Below are 15660 nucleotides of genomic sequence, written 5' to 3'. Positions count from 1 at the left end.
AAAACTTACTGACGTTGGGATAATGCAAGTTTCATCTCAATTATAACATTATATGAAATTCCAAAATATTGACTCAACAGAGACGAACTGATTCAAGAATAAATAAAAAATTGAATCCCAATAAAAGATTAACAGGTTTAAACGAATATTGCTTACATGAGGATAAACTAACTATAAGAACGCAGAATAAATAAATACAAAATAAAAAAGAAAAGATGAATAATAACCGCCGTTGATCATGAAAAAAATGCTTATGTATAGATCTGTGAAATAAAATGAATGAATAAAATCTTGTATTGTAATGAATATAAAAAAGTATTAAAGTCATTAAAATTGTGTGTCATATAACACCTATTTGACTAATGAGTATTAGAAAAATCTATTTAAATTTTTTGTGAATTATCTATTCAATAAATAAAAATCATAAAAAAAAATTGATGATGGTACGTTGCAAAAAAAAATGTATATGTATAATAAATAGCTTATTGCTTAAGGTATATTTATGATAAATGATAGAGTTAAATGTTGTATATTAAAGTTAGAAAAAAAACTTTGGTTAATAGCTCTGCATAACTAACGAAATATGATTTCTAATTTCTAAACTTGTAAAATAAATGACAGTAACTTTAATCTTTGTTTCCCTTTGATAATTTTTCTTGTGATCAAAGGAATTGTTTTTCCCACCCCAATTGTGAGAGATCATAATAATGATAATAGAATATCATAGTTGGTGATAATGTCCAAATTGAAAACAATAAAAAGAGACAAAAAAGTTGAAACAAATACAATTGATGAGTAGGGTGCTAATGGTGCTGCTTGGCTGCTACTGCCTTTGAATATCATACCAAAGAAGTCTCCACCGTCACTGTTGGGTCCCTCATTGTAGCCCTTGCTGGTGGCTCCCGTGGTGGTCCCGGCTCCAGTGGTGGTCCCGGCGCCGTTGAAACCGGGATATATGTCTCCATTATCCCTGATTATTAATAATTCATTCATAATAAGACTCAATGAAAAGCACCTTAATTTTTGTTTGGTAGACATGGGAATCTATTATTCTTAAAATAAACCAATAATGATGAAAACATTGAGGTAGCAGAAGAAAAAAATACTAGCTTCAACTTGAAGGAAAGCCCAAAATTTTTTAATGATTTAGTAAATTGACTAGTAATCAAAAGCAATATTAATTTGTTGATAGAGATTTAATTGCATTTTCTATTTAAAGCTTCCATCAATAGCAATATAAATTGAGTAGGAAAAAGTTAGTGGATCTCAAAGATAAGAAAGACAAGCCTTTTAGGAATGTAACCAGTGTATGAGTCAAAAAAACATACATGGGTGTGACTAGATTTCAATAAATTTAGGCAAATAAGTCAAATAAGAAACAAATTTAATTTGAGAGTAGTTTGAAATCTTATAGAGTAGGACTTGAATTCTTAGCAGCTAGAAGATCAATTTTTTAGAAGAGTGGATCATGAATCCTCTAAAGTCGGTTTTATGATGCAGTCGATTACATAAAGAAGGCAAAATAGGTCCGACCTACCGGGTATGCTTGTTTTACCAGCATTACTTCGCAGGATGAAATAAGGTTTTAGGCCTGCATTATCTAATATGTCTGTCCATTCTATCCCATTTTTCTACCGGCTTTTTGCAGGCGGGCATAAAAGAGAATATTTGCAACGTTTTGCCGGTGCAAGGCCCGGATGTCTGTCCCACCCTCACTTTTTCGTGGGACCGAACAATGTTTTAGGCCTACACTATGTCCACTTCATTTTTTTCGAACTTCTGATAGAGAAATATACGGGGCGGCGCGGGTATTGCCCATTTGCCACCCCTAGAGACCATGTAATTGTAAAGAGTGACTAATCAAGCAATAAATAAAAGGTTAAGTGTGGGAGAGTGTAAGAAATTAACAAGGGGAGAGTCCCTTTCAGAGTTCTGATTCAGTAGCAACTTGGTGAGCTGTGTGAGCAGTTTGTGTCGAATCAGATATGGGCCCAAGAGGAAAAGGGTGCTCAAAATATGTTATATTATGAAAGGTCCCACGCTTATTTGCTGGAAAGCAGATAAAAAGGGAATATAGTTTCGGTTCATCTACCCATAATACCCTCCAAAACATCTGATCCAACGTAAGGACAGGTCTTTGTCACTATACCCTGGAAACCTTGTTTTTTTCAACCTATACTACAACCCTGTTTACACACATTCAAATCTTTTGTGTAAGAGCTCATAAGATTTGGATTGAATTATTTTGATGAAAGGCTGTTAAGTAGAGAGAAAATCTCTCCCCATACCCCTCCAATCTCTCTATCACTCTTCCAATTTCTCTTTGGCCTTTCTCAATCCTCAAAACCTCTTCTACTTCTAACTTCCAATCACATTTTCAGATCATACTAGATTGAATGTTCAGCTACTTTCAAGTTGCCCCACCTCAAGGAAAACACTTCTTTTTGGCCTTTTCTTCGTCTCTCAATTAAGCAAGTCCCATTCATGACCGTCTTTGATGGCGTGTAAGGCAGAGAGTCTACCACACATGGTTCAAAATTTGACACAAAATTTGACACGTTCAAATCATAGCTAAAAAGGGCCTCAATATTTGCCCCAGATAAACCATAATGAAATAAGGCCTCTACTAAACTGTGGTTAAACATCTGAAAACTTAAGACAAGACGGCTCTGGTTCTATTATGTCATTTTACTATAAACACTTTAAAAAACTTTACACGCTTTTTACTGTAAAATATTCACACCCTACTCAAAACGAATATCACAAATTACCTCACATCTTTATGCTTTTTAATCTTCCAAGTAAACTACCCCAATCCACAGTGCCCTGTGACTATCATCAATCTATCTAAACAAAGTTTTCACCTTTCAAAATCAGCTCACACTCCACACAAACAAAAGGGTTTCATCTCATACACGCTCAACTTTTTAATACCTAAAAACAAAAGAAAAGGACTAATGCAGACAAATATGTCTGTTGGGCCATGAGCAAGAGATTCCCAATTACTTCATGATCACGTGCATAGCCAAAAAAAAGTCCCACTTTTTTTCCAATTTACTTCTTGGTACTACTAGTTTTTTTTTATAAAGTAAAATTTGTTGTTACAAATCCCAACCTTGTTTTACTCATGATTACAATAATTCTACCTCAAAAAGTAAGATTAAGCTTAAACCCATGCAACAGCAAGTTAAGATAACAATATTCCTTACACCTTTTCACACTCCTCTCACTCATCAACAACTTGTGTTTAGTTGTTCTTGTGCTGTACCGCGTCCCTCAACTAACAACACCATGTGTTTTTCTTTTTTATAAAATAAACCACAAGAGAAAGAAAAAAAGTTGTGGGACCATAAGGTCAGAGAGAAGGACATTCCCGTAAATTAATCATACCGAAAAGACGATAGTAACCTTTTCCATCCTGAGATATTATTAAACTCAAAAGACGATATTAACCTTTTTAAATTGCCACTTAATAAGACAGGTAATGTCCGTTGTTAGGGCATTCTATTCCTCGTTTAAATTAATATACTTTATTTCATTTTAGCAATTAAAAAAAATTAATAATTTTCTAAAAAAATGCATAACGGTGAAAAAAAAGGGAGGTGGTGTACCTTGGATCACCGAATACACCGGCGTACATCGTGAGCTGGTTGATTTGCACGGCGGATTTCGGTTGCACGCTCGACGCCTGCGCGTACTGCGCACTCATCCCGCCTCCGGACGGCACAAAGAACGCTCCGTTTACCATTATGTCCCCTTCCGTCCTCCAATTCCAGCCACTCCACTCTTTATCATCGGTCTCCACGCGCTTCGTTACCTGAAAAGGATAAACTAACCATTAGCATAGCATAGCATCTCACTTTCACGCGCCACCGACGCGAGTAAAACTTAACACCAACCCAAGCATATATTCGTTACAGACATGAGTCAAATAACTAAACAACAAGATATCAAATTACCATATTTCCAATAAAGTAAGATAAAAAAATAAAATAAAATAAAAAAGTAAAACATTATTCAAATTTTAAAGAAAAAAAGTAAATTAGAAAAACAACACCACCACCACCACGACGCACAACCACCGCATACCTCTTTCGCGTTTGGATCGGAGGGAGCGGTGTAACGGTTACCCTGGCTGTTGATGGTAGGGTTAGCGCTACCGCCGATGGCATACATTTCCCACTGAGTAAAATCATTGTTAACGACATGAATGTAACCGAGTCTACACCGTGGCATTCTCTGAACAAGTCCTTCTCCGAAGTGATTAAACGCAATCGTAACTTGCATTCCTCTATCCGGAGTATTTTTATCGCTGTGACCTAAAAGCATAACCTCATCGTGATGACCAAAATGGTTATTCGAAATCGTAATAGCAGTGGACCCCATTATAGCGTCGATTAACCCGTCGGTACAGTAAGATAACGAGCAATGGTCGATCCAGATGTTCCGAGAACCGAAGATTGATATTCCGTCACCGTCCGATATGCCTCGGAACCCTACATGCGTTGGACTCGCGCGTATGTTAGTGTTCCCGGAGGGCTTACAGTGATGAACATGGATGTTATGGATGATAACATTTGAAATGTATTGGAGCGTGATGCAACCGTGACCGGTGATCTGAACATTCGCACCGCGGCCGTCGACGGTTTTGAAGCTGTTGAAGATAAGCTCGTGGCGGAGGTTTATTGTCATGTCGGCGGAGAAGATTATCCAGAGAGGTTCATCTTGTATAACGGCGTGACGGAGTGTGCCGGGAACGGGATTCACCGGGTCGGAGTCGGAGGAGTCTGTGACAACGTAGATCTGGCCGTTTTTACCTCCCATGGCAGCGCGTCCGAATCCGATTCCGCATTCGGCTAACTTCTGACGATTCGCCGCCCAGTTGGCGTCGCAACGCCAGCAATCATCCACCGGGTTTCCAGTTAAACAAGAGCCTTGTGTTTTTCCGAGTAGCTCTCTTCTAAAAAGTGACACATTGATTTTCCTGCAACAAAAAAATATATATATGTTGAGAATTTGTGAAGAATGAAGAAATGTAGATTTGAAATTGAGTTAACTTAACTTACTGTTGAAGTTCATGAACCACAGCTTCAGGGTAAGGATGCTGGTGGGGTAAGGTGAGATTGGAGAAAGTTTTAGTAGCTTTGATTTGGATTGAGAAAGAACTCAAGAGACATATTAAAAGAATGCAGCTCATAGGAAGAAGCATTCTTCAACAACAACAATAATGACTTGTGTAAGAGAAGTTGTTGTTGGGGGTAATGAGGTAAGTAAGCAAGTTAAGGAGGAAGAAAATGAAGTTTGATTCAAATGTCTTACTTTTCAACATTAACTTAAGAAGCTCAAATCTTTGGGAATTGGGTTTGGGTTTTATAAAATAGTTTTCTTTATATTAATAATAATAATAAGGGTTGCGGTAATTATTCTTAAATTAAAAAAATGAGTTGCTTTATTGGTAGGGTTTTGAGGGTTTTATTTTATTTTATTTGAGAGACAAAAAAAAAATAGAGGAGAAAAATGAAAAACACATTCTTTGCCTAACTTGCGAGTCCTTTTAAGCATTTTGCGGCTAAAAGAGCAATGGTGGAGAAAGAGAAACAAAATAGGGTTATCCAAATATGTAATTTCTCTCTTGTTGCTTGTTGCGTCAAAATTTGGTATTTTTTTCTTTTATGGTATCGTATCTTAGTGTATATTAAGATTCTTTTATTCTCAACTTTTTTAAAAAGCTTTTATCGGTTAATTACTTTGTGGATTATAAGTGGGAAAGAGATTTAGGGTTAGATCTTGGAGTCAATTATTTTGCTCCAGAAATAGGATTTTGCAATAATCGCTATTCCGCTTCTAAAATTTCCTTTTCATTGCTCACGAAGAAAAGTATTAACAAAGATACGAAGTAGAGAGAGGGAAAAACACGTATCTTTCAGGCTTAATGTGTATTGTTTTTTAGTGTAAAGTTTTCTTTCCGTAAACATAGGCTTAAAATCGCATGCGAAATTAGTAAGATATAAATAAATTAGTAGTGGGTGCTACTTTATTCGTTAAATCAAATAACATTCATCACCACGGATATATCTGATATAATAATTCATACATAATCGTTATTAATTAATAATATAAAATTTATTTTTACTAACAGTATATTATCTCTTTTCTCTTTTAACAATTGACATGTTAATATTATAAAAAGAAATTCTGACAATATTTGTTCTGGGCAGACAATAATGATAGCTAGTTGTTCTTGTTCTTGTTACAGCATACTAGTAGTAATAGAGTTTTGCCTATGAGTAATGATGGTACTTGCATAAATCCATCCATATTAAAACTGTAACTTGATTTCTCTTTAAATGAGAAAACGAGACAAAATTAAATTCTATTATTGAATGTTTTTTATATTGTTTTAGGGAAATTGTTTAGATTTGATTGAATTTAAACTAAAAAAAAATTCGTAGTTTATCTTTTAGTTCTTTAACTTAATTTAGTTTATTGTTTTATTTTGATGTTTTAATTAAAAATATTATAATATAATTCTTTAAAACCATATTGTTAGTTTAAATAGTTTATTTCGTTAAATCTTTTATAAAAAAATTAACTACTGTCTACATGGATGACAGTACTGTTGCCTTTTTAAAATTCGACATGATTTTTTGTTTGATATTTTTAAATTTTATTAATTCACTTATTTTTATTTTTAATATATTTCATGTTTTAGATACTTATTTATATTTATAAGAGATTAATTATTATACACTGTTAGAGTAAAAAGATTTACATTGTCGATTCATCACTATCATCCGTTTGCATTATTATATAGATTTTTAAAATAAAAATCAAACTTATTTTAATATTCAACGTCTAGGATTAACTGACGGTGTAAAATCTCATTACACTGTAAGTGTATTTCAATTAAATCATATTTATAATATATTTCACATTTTATTATTTAGATTAAACTCTAGCTAATGAAATTTGCACCGCCAAATTCTTTTTCTTTCTCCCTTCTTTTTTCTTTTTCTCTTTCTTTCTCTTTGTTCTCTTTGTTTAAAACTCTTTTCTTATCTTTAAATTTTATTAGTACAACTGTGAATTTATTCATTGGTTTCTTTTTTTATCTGGAAAAACTCCATGGTTGAAGGTTGTTGATTTTTTATATCTAACGACGATAAAGAAGATTCTTCAAGGTAAGAGAGACAGGTTTTTATTCATTTTTTATTATTGAATTTTGTAGATCTTGATCACAAAAAATAATTGATTTAAAAAAAAACATATTTGAATCTTGAAGCATTGTTTCTTTTCAGATAAATTTGATATTGCATCACAAGATTCCTTATTCTTAATTTGTTTTTGACCAAGCACACAGGTGTATTGCACAAATGATCTTACTTGTTGGTCCAGATGTTAAGATCATTTTTCTTGGAGTTGTTTTGAAAGTATCAGAAACCATGTGTTTAGCATTCATCATATGTGTCATCCGATTGCAAGTCATACTGGAGTTGGAAAACATCAATGTTGCTTGGGGGACTTCTGAGTGCAATTGAATTGGAGTTGGAAAATATCATCAATGTTGTTTGGGGGACTTCTGAGTGCAACTGATCTTGTTGTTGTTGTGGCCTTATTTTTTATTAATAAATAAATATTGTATTAGTATGTTATTAGTTTGTTTTAACTTTTTATAATATTACTTATTAGTTTTATTTAATAATTTTTATTATTGTTTTATATGTTTTAAATATAATTCATTTTAATTTTATAATTGTAATTTTAATATATTATATATTATATTTTGTATTAAACTTATCACTTTCTCACTTTTTTTCTCAACATCCAACTCATCACAATTACATTAAAAGATATCTAAGACACTTTGTTTCAAAATAAGAGTCTCTTTATTTTTATTTTTTAATATTGTTATAAAATATTAAGAAACAATACAATAGAAGAGTATAGGCGAAATAGAGAAAGAGAAATAGTATTGTATTATTCTCATTATAAGTGTTTTTTCGAATACAATATGAGTCATATTTATATGATATGTGTAATGAATGAAAAATCAATATGAAATCTACTTATTTATAGACATTCATAATCATGTCATTTATAACACTCTTTTTGGATGTACAACAAGAATATGCTTATTAAAATCTTATTAGAAAAAACTCATTGAGAAAATTTCTAAGGAAGGAAAAAGAGTTCAATATTCTTTGTGATGGAATTGTCTCAATACTAATCAATACAAATTATTACAAATAAAAAATAAAAATCATCATAATTTTCAAACATGTCTTAACATAAAAAAATCACTCTTTTCTTGAATCTCAATATCTCAAATTCATCACAAACAATGAAAATCATCAAAAATAAACACTAAATCATGAAAATCCGTAACAATCCAAACATAAAACACTTTTATTTGAACAATTTTAAGATTTGAATTTTTTTTCACTTACCTCAAAACCTTCAAAAAGTACTTCAATGGAGCTTGAAGAGTTGGAGAAGATGCAAAAATCACAAAACTCTTTTTATCTCTTAAACTCATTATTTTTGTTTTCCCTATTATTTTATTTTATGATTAAAATAGGATTAGGGATATTTTGTGTTTTAAAAATAATTAGAATTAAAAAACTTAGGATTAAAATAATTAGAATTTTAATCTTATTAGTTAGATTTTAGATATTTAATATAATTAATTTTTTAAATTTGATTTAAGTTTTAGAAATTAATTAGATTAATTAATTTTTAGAACTTGTTTAGGTTCTAGAAATTAATCAGATTGATTAATTTTTAGAACTTGATTTAGGTTTTAGAAATTAATTAAATTAATTATTCCAATAGAAATTGATTAGATTTTAACTTCTAATTAGATTTGTTAAAATGGTTAGAACATTAGATTTTAATTGATTAGTGACAATGATAATTAGGTTTTAATTGATTAACATTTAGATATTTTGTACATAATTACCAACTAATTCATTCCATTTGATTAAGTTGATCAAAAGCGATTTTGATTAACTAATTCCTTTGATTTGTGTATAATCCATCAGTCTATTCAAGTGATCAAAAGTCCATTGATCACTTGGTAAGGCTAGTTCCTGTAATGTTGTGGATCTCAAGGCCTCAAGTTCAGATTTCCAATCAAGGCATCCCAGACAAATCAAGCAGTGGGCTACTATGCAAAGTACATAAAAGGTGTTTATTCAAGAGCTTGTCAATCAAGATTCAAATTGTGTGATATGAGGCTTAAGAAATAGAGAAGGAATGAGAGTGGAGAATTCTATTAACTCATTATGAATATCTTTGGGTACGAGATGAATGCCCTAGTTGCTCAACATATTCACCTCTATTCATAGACTTTAGCATGATTTGAATCAAATGATTGTCAAGTTTCTTTCACATAGCAACAGTGCAACAATCAGAAGTCTCTATCAGCAACTTATCAATCATGATTCAATTTGTATGCCATGAGCCTTAAGTAACAAATAATGATGAGCGTGAAACATTCATATCCTCGTCTAGTGTATCCTTGGGTACGAGAAGAATGACTCAGTTGCTCAAGGTATTCACCTTTGTTCATAGACTTTAGTGAAATTCAAATTAAATGATTGATAAAGTCTTCATCATCATGAGGAGCAACAAGGAATCTTCTTCAGCAATTTGAAGGTTATGATGAGAATCACATGCCATAAGCATTAAGTTGTAAAGAATGAATGAGAGTGGAGAATTCCATTAACTCATTCTGAATATCTTTGGATACACAATGAATGACCCAGTTGTTCATCGTATTCACATTTACTCATAGACTTTAGTATGGTTCATATCCAATGATTGTCAAGTCTTCTTCATCTTTCATTATCATATATCATTTCTCTTACCTCATCAGTTTCTTGTTGTCTTTGTTCCGTTTGTAACCAGCCAAACTACGGAACTCTAACTTTCTCATTGCATAGTGAGAATATGTAGGCACGAGGATTCAGATTCTCCACGAGCTACCTTATTTTATTAATTCTTCATCAATCAATACCATCCTTTTGAAACCAAATACTTTACCCCTTTGGATTCCATGCATATCCTTTTAGTACGATTTAATCGAAGTCCACCTTGTGAACCAAGAGATGTTTGTCTCGTCGACAAACACTTAATTCCTTCTTTTTTTGGCCAATATGTCTGTTTACTCTTTGGTTCGGAGTTTATCCCTTCATGGATTCAATATACCGTTCTTTTTTGTTTCAAGTTGTTTGTTACCCTACAGTGATATATTGTCCCTTGTACCAAACACCGTTTTCCTTAGTGTCGCAACCTGAAAAATACAGTGTGCGAAAAAACAACCGGCGAAAGAAAATGACAGAAGAGTCGCCACCGTGCGTTATTTATCCCAAAGGAGGGAAAGGAAACGCTCGAAGTAAACCTGGAAAAAGGAAAGGAAAAGACAAGGTCTCGCAACCAAATCTTGGGTTCAGGAGTCGGTTATGCGAAGGGAAGGTATTATCACCCCTACGCATCCGTAGTACTCTACGGGATCCACTTTTGTAGTTCTTGTCTAAAGGGTGTGAGTTTATCTTGTGTTGTTTACTAAAAAAGGGGTTAAATGAAAATGACTCGCGCGGATGTCGCATCCACTGCATACGTATCTCATCTGAATATGAGAATCAGACTCTTCGTAGCTCGGCTGACCTATGGGTTGGGGGGATGTGTGCTCGCTAAGACATCGCTTCTTATGCCTACGTATCTCATCTGGAATAAGAATCAGAGCAAGCTGTAGTTCGGCTAACTACGGGGTTATGGATTGGGTTTTGGACGAACGACATTACTACGCAATCTACCGGATGCTCGACCTTTGGAGACTTACTCGCCCGTAGTAGAAGGAGTAAACGTGTGTTTAGGAGAAGAAAAATCAATGAAGGGTTAGGGTTTGGTAATCTCATGCAAAAAGGCAATCCTTGACGAAGGAACTTGTAAAAAAAAAATAAACACACAAAAACACTGCCTCCTATCGAGGTCTTCCAGCTAGGAAAGCAGTAAAATGCGGGAAAAATGTAAAAGTACCACGCGGATAAAGATCCGAAGTAACAGCAATTAGAGGAATGGGAAACCCAGGGATCCTTCCAAGTTAAACACCATCAAAGAAAGTGAGTCAGTACAGGTAATCAGAATGAAACCTCCAGGTGGTATCCCACAAATAAAGTGGAAAACCACGCAAGTTATCCCTACAAAAGTCATGTGAGCCCTCACAAAAACTCAACAAACAGGTTAGAGACAAAAAAAATAGGGTAATCAAGGGTTGCCCCCAAATCAAAATGTAACCACATGAATCATGCCATTAAAATTCACAAAAAAGACATGCATCAAAAGGGTATCAAATTCACCCATAATACCTCAAACATTCAGAGTATTCAAATTCAAAGCTCAAAGGTAATGGGAATAAGGGCAAACCTGATTGGAGAGCTTGATTGAAATTGAGTTGCACCCGTGAGGTTTACAAAACAATCTTTAGGGTTTATGTGAGGCAGAGGTGATTCTGTGCAGTTGAGTTCCCTTCAGGGTTTGGAGGCTGCTCTGAACTCTGTTAGCTCTTCTCTCACTATCTTTTTCCCCAGGGTTCTTCTCCCACTATCTTTTTCCCAGACAGGGTAATAGGAATAGAATTAAATTTTGTTTCACTGAAACTCTGAATTTATAACCTGATTTTGTGGACCTGTGGGCTCAAATGAGAGAGGTCCAAGTCCAAGATTTTTTCTTTTATTTATTTATTTTTCGTTTTTTTTTTTCATTTTTTTTTTTTTTTGTTTTTTTTTCAAAACACGTGGGCTTCGCCTAGCGAGCATGACAGCTAATGAACAACCTTCGCTCCTTCAAGATTAACGTTTTGACTGACGAATAGACCCCTGTTGGAAGTAACTCAAGTCTTTCCCTTGTGCTGACTGATCATCTAAATAGAGCCCACAAAGTGTCCTAGATGATGTTTAAGCTTCTTGGATCCGATTCCGATTGACATGATGAAATGCAAATGCTAAATGACCTAAAAATGAATGCATGTATGAGGTGTAAAGCGTATGCTTCCAGAAAAAATGAAGGGTAAATTTTGGGGTATTACAGCTGCCCCAATTCAATCAACTGGAGACCTGAAAAGAAGATAGCAGCGACTTTCGTGCTTTCGAGGTATCAAGGGATTGGATACAATAAAAGCCCGAAAATTTGCAATGAAGTGAAGTGAAATAGCAATGCCTGTCAGAATCGGCAAAGAGGTGGTCTTGAAAGAAGAATCTGTCTGGTACGGTGAGAGTCAGTCTGAATACTGAAAAAGAATGTTAACCTGGATACCAAAATAAATGGTAACACAGAAATAACCATGGCCTGAATGCCGCTCATCAGTCTGAATACTGGAAATGACTTCGATCTGAACATCGGGAGATATGAGATTATTAATATCGGTCTGAACACCTAGGGGCTGGCCTGAATGCCACAAGTTGCGTCGACCTGAACGTCGGAAACTTCTTCGATCTGAACATCGGAAAATTGGCCTGGATGCCACAAGTTGCATGGACCTGAACGTTGGAAACTTCTTCGATCTGAACATCGGAAAACTGGCCTGAACGCCACAAGTTGCATCGACCTGAACGTCGGAAACTTCTTCGATCTAAACATCGGAAAATTGGCCTGAACGCCACAAGTTGCATCGACCTGAACGTCGGAAACTTCTTCGATCTGAACATCGGAAAACTGGCCTGAACGCCACAAGTTGCATCGACCTGAACGTCAGAAACTTCTTCGATCTGAACATCGGAAAACTGGTTTGAACGCCACAAGTTGCATCGACCTGAACGTCGGAAACTTCTTCGATCCGAACATCAGAAAACTAGCCTGAACGCCACAAGTTGCATCGACCTGAACGTCGGAAACTTCTTCGATCTGAACATCGGATTCGGTCTGAATACCGGAAACTTCATGTCTGTCAGCATCGATAGAAATAGGGAACGATAATAGAGGCGGCGCATGGGCCAATGACACTTGTTGGGGATAACAAAGGTAAGTCATGAACAATCTTCAGTCTGAATACTGGAAACAACTTCTGGCTTATCACTTGGGATACCGAGAATGTTTTATACTTACATGCGTATGTTTGAATTTTTCAATGGCGTAATGCTCCATGAAAATGGAAATGCTACGCGATTTGCAATGCAATATGATTCTACATGCAGGGATGCGAAATGCTGGGTAGAATGCCAAGCTGAGGCAAGGGGATCTGCTGGGGAAATGATCACCATCTTCTGGACCCTGGCAAGGCTGCTGGAGATGCACAGCGCAAAGAATTCTGTGGGGAAATGACCCGCCACACGGTGTTCTAGCAATGACGAAATACCGAGATTCTGACTGGGGAGAGAACAGCATTGAAAACCTGCTGTTGGGGAAAGTAATAGTGGTTCTGGAAACCACGATCTACGAGAGATGACTCAGCAGGGGAAGCAAACATCGATACGGTACCGAGGTTCTGCTTCAAGGAAAGAAACCATGGATCTGGCATTGGGATTATCGATCTGGCCTCGAACTCTGAGGAGCAGCCACTTCTGCTGGGAAGATACAGTCTGGCACTGTCAACTCCGTTGGGGGTATATAGTCTGACACTGTCAACTCTACTGGGGAGTGTATAATCTGAAACCACCGCTTGGGGGGAGGTACAGTGGTGAGAACCTGTTGGGGATTGAAGAATCCAACGCTCTGATCAGCTCTGCAGGGATAAGATACCGAATTCGTCTGTTGGCGACTTCACTGGGGAAAACATTCACGATCATCTGCAGGGGATTTTAAGGAAATGCCCCGAGGGTACCTGTTCTGAATAGACGATCCAAAGCACTTAAAATTTACAGCAATTTTAAATGTTTATTAAGCATGTACCTGTAAAGCTCTTATGTGTCATGATGCAATGCTTATCAAAAAATTCGGACGTCATTTTTGCAAACAAAACAGAAAAATGAAAATGAAAACAGAGATATACTGAATAACATGATTTTATTGAACGAACGGCCTCTGAATAGGCATTTACATCAGGAAGCAATCCCTGGAAAGAGGTAATCACACAATAGATAAAAACAGACATTAATCTAATGGCAATGTGAAATGGATTTCTATTGGGTTCCAATTCTGCTATGACTTGCTCGTCTTCAAGATCCTCCAGATGATCAGCTTTCTGAAAGAGTGATTAGACTGTTTCCTATCCTTCAAAAGTTTCCAGTCATTGACACGAGATGAGATTCAGAACTACTCAGAACGCAATCATTCACTTAATCCTTAACTTTTGCCTGGATCGCCCTTTTCGGGTTTTCAATCCACCGGGATACCCATTTTTGCCTAAGTTGCCTTTTCAGGTTTTCAACTTATCGGGTGTACAATCTTTTCACTTTTAATCCCTAATTTTTGCCCGAACCTTTTTCATTTTCTTGGTTCGTCGGGATGCCCATTTTTGCCTGGACTATTCTTTTTACTGTCCAGCGGGTCTATTTCATGCGAAGTATTTTTTAACTGCGTCTGAGTTCACCGGGGAAGTGAAGTTTTCACCATCCATCGTTGCAAGCATTAAGGCCCCACCATCAAAAACCTTAGTGACAATATACGGTCCATCATAGTTAGGAGTCCACTTGCCCTTGTGATCTGTCTGAGGAGGAAGGATCCTTTTCAACACCAAATCTCCGACCTGGAAGCATCGAGGACGCACTTTCTGATCAAAAGCTCTCTTCATCCGACTTTGATACAACTGCCCATGACAAATGGCTGCCATTCGCTTCTCTTCGATAAGACTCAACTCATTGAACCTTGTCCGAATCCATTCAGCTTCGTCTAACTTGACATCCAATAGGACTCTTAGAGAAGGAATCTCCACTTCAACAGGTAGGACTGCTTCCATACCATACACAAGGGAGTAAGGGGTTGCCCCGGTCGATGTACGTACTGAAGTACGGTACCCATGCAAGGCGAAGGGTAGCATTTCATGTCAATCTCTGTACGTAACGACCATCTTCTGCACAATCCTCTTTATGTTCTTATTTGCCGCTTCAACAGCACCGTTCATCTTAGGGCGGTAAGGGGAAGAATTGTGATGCTGAATGTTGAAGTTCTGGCACAACTCCTTCATCATTTTGTTGTTGAGATTAGAACCATTATCAGTAATGATTCTTTCGGGAATCCCATAGCGACAAATGATTTCTTTCTTAATGAATCGGGCAACCACATGTCTGGTGACATTCGCGAATGATGCTGCTTCGACCCACTTGGTGAAATAGTCGATGGCAACAAGGATGAAGCGATGCCCATTAGAGGCAGTCGGCTCAATCTTTCCAATCATATCGATGCCCCACATAGCAAAAGGCCACAGCGAAGACATCACATTCAAAGGATTTGGCGGCACATGTACCTTATCAGCATAAATCTGGCATTTTTGACACTTTCGAGCATATTTGAAACAATCAGATTCCATGGTCATCCAGTAATATCCCGCTCTCAACAATTTCTTAGCCATTGCATGTCCGCCGGCATGAGTACCGAAGGAGCCTTCATGAACTTCCTGCATTAACATGTCTGCTTCGTGTCTATCCACGCATTTGAGCAAAACCATGTCGAAGTTCCTCTTATACAGCACATCGTCTTTGTTCAAGAAGAAACTGCCTGCCAATC

General features: G+C 36.0%; 1 protein-coding gene across 1 annotated transcript; it reads right to left on the bottom strand.

Moving 5' to 3' along the window:
• Nucleotides 1–574: 574 nt before the first annotated feature.
• Nucleotides 575–5403, bottom strand: LOC127091998 (probable pectate lyase 18). Its single transcript, XM_051030762.1, has 4 exons — nt 5067–5403; nt 4090–4984; nt 3612–3817; nt 575–970 (listed from the first exon to the last, which is right to left on the bottom strand). The coding sequence occupies exons 1-4, from the start codon at nt 5207–5209 to the stop codon at nt 700–702; spliced, it is 1515 nt and encodes a 504-aa protein (XP_050886719.1). The 5' UTR covers nt 5210–5403; the 3' UTR covers nt 575–699.
• Between the last annotated feature and the right edge of the window lie 10257 nt (nt 5404–15660).

The sequence above is a fragment of the Lathyrus oleraceus genome, chromosome 6 (genome assembly GCF_024323335.1).
Source record: "Lathyrus oleraceus cultivar Zhongwan6 chromosome 6, CAAS_Psat_ZW6_1.0, whole genome shotgun sequence".
NCBI lineage: Eukaryota > Viridiplantae > Streptophyta > Magnoliopsida > Fabales > Fabaceae > Lathyrus > Lathyrus oleraceus.
Note: the sequence above shows the minus strand (reverse complement) of the source record. Positions and strands in the feature narration are given on the sequence as shown.

What these genes read in the sequence shown, in the direction of transcription:
- LOC127091998 (XM_051030762.1), bottom strand. Translation starts at nt 5,209, where the DNA reads ATGCTTCTTCCTATGAGCTGCATTCTTTTAATATGTCTCTTGAGTTCT. An exon ending in GTGGTTCATGAACTTCAACA is followed by an intron (nt 4,985 to 5,066) that starts GTAAGTTAAGTT and finishes TTTTTGTTGCAG; the next exon opens with GAAAATCAATGTGTCACTTT. An exon ending in CCGATCCAAACGCGAAAGAG is followed by an intron (nt 3,818 to 4,089) that starts GTATGCGGTGGT and finishes TATCCTTTTCAG; the next exon opens with GTAACGAAGCGCGTGGAGAC.